This window comes from Rhincodon typus, chromosome 41 (assembly GCF_021869965.1).
Source record: "Rhincodon typus isolate 14 chromosome 41, sRhiTyp1.1, whole genome shotgun sequence".
NCBI classification, from domain to species: Eukaryota; Metazoa; Chordata; class Chondrichthyes; order Orectolobiformes; family Rhincodontidae; genus Rhincodon; species Rhincodon typus.
This window is the reverse complement of record NC_063372.1, coordinates 10,562,812-10,570,270: the sequence shown is the minus strand read 5'-3', so window position 1 is coordinate 10,570,270 and position 7,459 is coordinate 10,562,812. Positions and strand designations below refer to the sequence as shown.

At 40.6% G+C, this 7,459-nt stretch overlaps 1 protein-coding gene across 1 annotated transcript; it reads left to right on the top strand.

Annotated features, from left to right (window-relative positions):
- Nucleotides 1-6: 6 nt before the first annotated feature.
- Nucleotides 7-1,286, top strand: LOC125487392 (zinc finger and BTB domain-containing protein 39-like). Its single transcript, XM_048618796.1, has one exon. It carries the CDS (start codon nt 56-58, stop codon nt 1,205-1,207), a length of 1,152 nt encoding a protein of 383 aa, XP_048474753.1. The 5' UTR covers nt 7-55; the 3' UTR covers nt 1,208-1,286.
- The last annotated feature ends 6,173 nt before the right edge of the window (nt 1,287-7,459 follow it).

Genomic DNA, 7,459 nt, shown 5'->3' with positions numbered 1-7,459 from the left:
CAGCGAAGATGACAATCTTGTCTGTATTAAGGATAGTAATGGTGAAGGTAAGAGTATGCCATGCCAGGTATGTGGCAAGGTCTTACCAGCCAACATAGGAATGATTAGGCAACATGGTAAACTCCACATTGATGCAAAAGAGGGGCTGTGCACAGTGTGTGGCGCCAAGTTCACTGACAGGAGCTCTCGAATCACCCATGTTTTGTCTCACGTCGGAATTTTTCTCTTCTCATGTGACATGTGTGAAATGAAATTTGTAACGCAGTGGCAAGTGGCTGGACACAGGAAAGGGAAGCCACATGATACTAACATTATTGTCCAACCAAATACCATCCTGCCTGCTGAAGCTAATTTTGGTGGCTCTCCCACAGAACTGTTTTGTGCTGTCTGTGGAAAGACCGTGACTAAAGACTATCTTGCTGTGAAAGAGCATATCCTTTCCCATCTCAACATGAAAAGTCTCTCCTGTTGTGTCTGTGAGCAGCCATCTAGATCAGTCTGCAGCCTAATGTGGCATGTTTTATCCCACATGAATATATCAATCTTTTCCTGTTCTGTATGTGGTAATAGCTTTGTAGATCGAACTGTTCTAGAGCAACATATGGCTTCGCACCAGGGTATGGAGTATTTATACGAATGTAATTTCTGTAATAAAAAGTTTCGGTTAGAAGCCTCTTATCAAAATCATGTGAAGATACATAAGAGACATAACTTAGATGGCACAAAAGGTCTAACTACTCCACACCAGTGGCTCAAAAAGACGTTAACAACAACGCCATCAGATGAATCTACAAGTGATGGACATGTGCCTGGTGTGCACCAAGAGACTGTTCTGACCCTTCCCTCAAACCAAGGCAAAGCCAACTCTAAAGGGAACTGGTATGAATGTGAGTTTTGTGGGAAGAGGTTTTCCCATTCTAGTGAGTTTCAGTATCATCTCCGAATCCACTCAGGAGAGAAGCCCTATGAATGCAAACTGTGCCACAAGTTCTTCAGGGGGCGATCGACTGTTAAAAACCATCTGAAGACCCATTCAGGTGCCCTTATGTATTGCTGCACGGTTTGCCAGAAATACTGTCCCACCTTGAACCTTATGATTAAACATGTGGAGATGCACAAAGAGGGTGGCCTGCCTCCTGACTTTAATATTGCACAGACATTCATGTATATAGTGCATTCCAAACAGCCAGTAAAAATGACGGACTGACCCTTACTTGAAAAAGAAACAGTTCCATTGTTGGTTTGAAAAACTGTATTCAGAAATAGACTTCAAATAAAACCTCCTTTTAATGTACAGTGGAGCTGCCTCCCATTCTGTGAACCTCAATGATTCTATGGAAGGTTTTGAATTTTTTTTCTGATAGCACAGCTGATAAGTGCACTGTCTAGTTTGGAAATGAAATGTAGTGGCCAAGTTACCTGAGAGGTTCCAGAACTGATTGTTTGCTTTCTGCTTACAAAGTTCTCTCCACAGATGCTGCCAGACCTGCTGAGTTTTTCCATCAATTTGTTTTTGTTTTTGTTTTTGTTTTTGTAGCAAAACTCATTGGTATCCAGTACCAATATGAATTTAAGGTAAAATCTTCGGAATTCTGATGAAATTTACTAACCTACTTCAGGTCTACTTTGCAGTTTTAATGTCATCTCAAGTACTTGATTGTGAATCTGCTTTGTTCTGTCTATTGAAATTCTTCTAAAAATGCTATCGGGTGACTGTTAAATTTTTCATTCATTGTCTTACACAAAATGCCACTTTATCCACATTGTTGATTATATCTGTTAGTCAAAAAACATAATTTATCCTAAATATAGACAAGTAATTAGTGTTAATTTTGTTGGACTTACTGGAGTTCAGGCATCATAACTTTTGAGTTCATGTTGGATCTTGTTAGGCATCACTGCATTCTATTCACACATATCTACATGCATTTGGCTCCCCAATGGCTCAACTATTTAAAGGCATAATTTAACCATACTGTACATAGCAGACAAGTCCCCATTCGTTAATTCTGGCGACTGTCTATGTGGAGTTTGCACGTTCTTCGCCTCTCTGCGTTGGTTTCTTCCGAGTGCTCTGGTTTCCTCCCACAGTCCAAAGATGTGCAGGTTAGCTGGATTGGACATGCTAAATTGCCTATAGTGGCCAGGATGTGTAGGTTAGGTGGATTAGCCATAGGAAATGCAGGGTTACAGGGATAGGGTGGCAAATTGTTTTGAATAGGCTTTTCCCAGTACCACCTTTTGTATTTATAAAGCAGTCTTCATTGTGGATTGTTTGCGTGGCTGAAATTGAATGTAAATTCATTCAAGCTTAAGGAATAAGGTTGCTGGGGAGTATAATGATAGTAATGGACTAAAACTTTATGGTTGAGTGTTTGTGTCCTGCCATGTTAATTTGATTGATATGACCTTGAAAACTGTCCTCCTGCCCGGCCTAGACTGTAAGGTCTCAGCCCACCTGCTGAACTCAATCCCACCAACAACTGTTCAAAAATACATCCAAGAAATGGAACCCCTGCCAGAATAGTTTCCTGGCCAACATAGAGGAGTATTAATCATGCCTGTTAATCTAATGAACTCTAATTAACTTCAGTGAGCAAGTGTAGATGTTGTTGGGGTTGGAGGTGGAAGGGAACAATATTAGCTGTGATCATCCTTATGGTTAAATACCTTGCCATTCTGCAATCTGTGCTTGCACCTGGAAAATGGCAACTTGAGGCGAGGTATAGTTGTTTGCTAGTACGGTGTCTATGGAGCCATAGCAGAAGTTACCACTCCTGGGGGTGAGAAAATGGGGACAATTAGTGTTCACTGCTGTACTGTGCCACAATTATCAGGTGTAGTTGCGGCTGTGACCTGAATTACGTGTCCAGTTTGGAGGTATTTTGAAGAGAATAAGCAGACATGCATAATTTCATTCGGTTCTAACAAGGGAGGGGTTTTTCTGCCCTGATGCCTTGTTCCCACATTGTTTGTGTCTTGCTCGGAGTATATTAAGCTGACAGATTATTCATGGGGGGTTATTTGAAAGAATCATCTAGGTAAATATTCGGATCTCTTTATTGATCTTGTTGGGATGTTGTCCAGCTGTTGGGACATGCATTTTGTTTTAACTCCAGGGAGTATTTGCACTTCAAGGTCATTGTACAAAGTAAGAGTGGGTTAATATTTGAGACTGAGGAAGATCCAGGGCTACAGGGAGAGAGCAGCATGGTAGAAACATTCCAAAGGCATTAGAGGATTCACAGACACCTCCTGTTCTGTGAACATCAGTGATTCTATGGAAGGTTTTGAATAGGTTTTTTTCTGGTTGCTCAATTGTTAGGTCTACTGTCTAGTGTGGCAGTGAACTGTAGTGACCAAGTTACCTGAGAGGTTCCAGGACTGATTATTTTGCTTTCTGCTGATATCACATAAGACACTGGGCTTGGGCTCGCATTGGGCTTGGGAAAGAGAAAGTTCACGCAGGATTTCCTGTTCTTTTACATCAGACACCTCCAGGGTACATGTACACAAATTGCTGAAGGTGGCTGGACAAGTTGAGAAAGTGGTTAACAAAAGGCATACAGGATCCTAACTTTAAAAGCAAGTAACTTAAGACAAACCTGCTTAAAGAGCTAATCCAGGGTCAAGTAGAGTATTTTGTCCGATTCCAGACTCTGCACTTTATGGAGGATGTTAAAGTTTTAGACAGGGTGTAGAAAAAAAATTGAAAGTGGTTCTACAGATAAGGAATTTCAATTTGTGGATGGAAGCTTAGAGAAAACAATGTTGAGATGAGATTTGGGGGTATTCAGAACATGTCTGACTGAGTAGATAGAATCACAATTGTTATGGCGCAGAAAGCGGCCATTTGGACCATCATGCTTGCACTGGTTCTATTACCTAGTGCCAATCTCCTGCTTTTTCCCCCATATCCCTGCTCACCATTTCTATCCAAATAATTATCCAATGTCCTTGTGAATACTTCAGTTGAACTTACCTCCATCACCTTTTCAGTACATTCCGTACCCTAACTATTCACTGTCTGGAATCTTCTTTTCTCACTTACTTTGTTTGCATCTCACTTTAAATCTATGATCTCTCAATCCTTTTTCTTTTATGGTTTGGAACCACTTCTCCCCATCTACGCTCTGAAACCCTATTATGATTTTGCAAACTTCTATCAAATCTCCTTTCAGCTGCCTTCTCTCCAAGGAGAACAGTCCCAACTTCTTCAATCTATGCTCATCGCTGAAACTTCTCATTCTTGGAATCATTCTTGTAAATTGCCTCTGAACTGTCTCCACTGCGTTCACATTTTTCCTATGACATGGCACCCCCAACTGTACACAATATTGCAGCTCAGATCTAACAAGATAGGGAGAATTTAAGGTGATTGGGAAAAAAGATAAAGTCAATAGATGAAAAACACTTTTTTCAGTGCAGGATTACGATTTGAAAGTGTGGTGGAGAAGAAGTCAATCAGTGCTTTCAGAAGGAATTTAGGCAGACTTCTGGAGAGAGAAAATATGCAGGGTTGTGGGGGAGTGGGACTAGCTGAGTTGATCTTGCATACAGTCAGCAGGGATATGATGGGCTTGAATGGCTTTCTGTGGTGTAGGCGTTCTATCTTTGTTTTTATAAAGTTGCAAAATTGCTGCACTGGCTCAAAAGCGAACATAACTCTTCTGCCAGGAGCATCAACATCCAGTGCTATGGCATGTTGGTAGGGCTAGGTTTAAATCTGTGAATATCTATACACTGAATTCCTAATTTCTGCTGAGTTGCAAGGTTGGATGCCAGGCAGATGTAAAAAGAGCTTTTCACCAGCAGGGACGGTAAACTGGCAACCAGCCTTGTCTTGAACCAATCTTGTACGCCTCCCAACACCTCTGGGATGTTTTTGGCAAAGGCCAAGGAATCAGGACACAAAGCTGTGGATGGAGCTTAACTGAGGATGCTTTTAAGTACAGGGAAGGAGGGAATTTATATGAACCCCAGTTAAAGAAACCAAAGCATACTCTACAACACAGCACCAAAGTTGGAAAGAATTTGGAGAGTTGGTTTGAAAAGTCCATAGTTTGCGGATAGGAAAGTTGAATGAGGTAATCAGTTCTGTAGTTTAAGGTTCTGGCAAAGATTGACTTAGTGTAAATACTTATGATAGATCTTGGAGGCAAAATTATTCCTAATGAGGCAAAAAAAAAGTCAGCATGAGTACAGGTAAGATTTCCTCTCTGAAGCGCATAAGACACATTTTGTGATTTCTGTATAGGCAAAAGGATAAATGTACATAGGATGGGATAATTGGAGTTTGAGGAACAAATAGTTCTGGGGTCAAAGCCTTCTCAGCAGAATTCTTAGCCTGCTTGTTAATTCATAACCATATTGGAGAATGTGCCACTGAAGCAGGTTGTTTTCATTTGAGAGGGAATTAATTCAGGTGATTGGAAAATAAACTCAATTTAGAGGATTTATAATATGAATGGTAAAACAATGTGGCTCAGGAACGAAAGAGACTTTGACTTTAAACTACTGTAAAACAGGCACTTTTTTGTACAAAAAAAGTTACCACATTTTATCCTTTTTAAAGAAGCCATTTGTGACACATTTTCCAAATTGGTCTGATATAAAATGGTAAGATGTCGTACAGTTGGCAGACTGTTGCAGTGGTTACCTATTTAACAGGCAGTTTGATTAATAGGTGTGTATGTACCAACATTTCATACTTCAAAATGAAACAGATTCAAGGGTTCTCTCTCACACAGTTGTTATGATGCAGGAGGCCATCCAGCCCGTTGTGTCTGCACCGACTCTCTGAAGGAGCATTATGATTCAAGTGTCATTCTCCTGCCTTTTCCCCCATAACTCTGCACATTTTTTTCTATTTAAATTTTTCTATTTAAGTGATCATCCAGCACCCTCTTGAATCTGCCTTGATCATACGTTCAGGCAGTGCATTCCAGATCCTGATTACTGTGAATTTTTTTGCAAAAAATTTGTGCCCTTTCATTCTCAATTCTTTTACGAGAAGGAACAATTTTTCTCTATCTACTCTGTCTAGCCCCACTACCCCTCTGCTTCACCTCAAGGATTTAAAAAAACTTCTAGCAAATCTTAGTGTTCTCACCAAGGAAAGTAGTCCCAACTTCTCCAATCTATCTTCATCTCTGAAGTTTCTCAACCCTGGAACTATTTCCGTAAGCCTCTTCTGCACGCATTTCATGGGTTCACATCCTGTCTATATTGTGCCCAGAACTGTACACAATACTTCATCTGAGGCTGAACCAGTGTCTTGTTCATTATAACCACCTTGCTCCTGTACTCTATGCCTCTATTCATAAAGCCTAGGATATTGTATGTTTTATTAACTGCTTGCTCTACCTGTCCTGCCACTTTTAGTGACCTATGCACATGTAAACCAGGTGTCTGCTCTGAATGACAGGAATCAGAGGTAATAGAACACTAACTCGTGATCAGTCTAGTTTGATTTTTTAGTTAATTGACAGTGTTCAGTCTTTGCTCTGTGAATCCATATGTTATACTGCAGTACCTCACCCAAGTGACATTTACCCACCTGATCCTGCTCTTGTTCAGAGTCTACATGCACTCTGAATTCTGTCCAGTGGCATCTTCTATGAGTGAGAATTGTGACTGTGCTTTTTCTTTCCCTGTCAAATTCCAGAGTATCAAAGCAATAACTCAACATTGAATGGTGGATCAAACCTGGAACTTTGCAGCCTCAGACATTCATTGAATAATGTGATATACCTCTTGTCCCTCCACAAGACATTTATTGTGGATTATTGCAATAAGGCACCAAAACTGACCATGATGGTGTTTATTATTCAAAAAAAGTGCAAATGTTTTTGTTTCCTGTCCAGCTTCAGTTATGTACTGGACAATTAATGTAATAACTAAGGTTTACAATGAGCTAAGCAAACCATATGCAAGTTTCTGTACAAGTGTATTTTCCCTTTGCTTTCTTGAGTTATGCTGTGTATCATTCTCTACGGGCTGCTTTTACCTGTGTAAATGTATGCGTAACTGTCATATTTACGTTTGCTGTCTTTGACCTGTGATGAGAAGCCTCCTGTGCAGAAGACTTACAAGTACAAATCTAAGTCTTGTGATGCAATGTATAACATCTTGGTGGCATGCTGTGCTGGTGTACAGGGTCATTATTGCAAGGTTAAACTGATCTGTATATTTCCCCCCCTCTCTCATAAAGGGTCAGGCTGTTACTCTTTAAAAAAAGAGAAAGAGGTGACCTGATCGATGCCTTTGAAATCATGAAGGTGCTTGCTAGGATAGATAGAATCCCTACAGTGCAGAAACAGGCCCTTTGGCCCAACAAGCCCACACCAACCCTCAGAGCATCCCACCCCGATCCATCCCCCATAACCCACCTAATCTATACATCCCTGAATGCTACAGGTAATTTAGCATGGCGAATCCACCTAGCCTGCACATCTTT

What these genes read in the sequence shown, in the direction of transcription:
- LOC125487392 (XM_048618796.1), top strand. Translation starts at nt 56, where the DNA reads ATGCCATGCCAGGTATGTGGCAAGGTCTTACCAGCCAACATAGGAATG.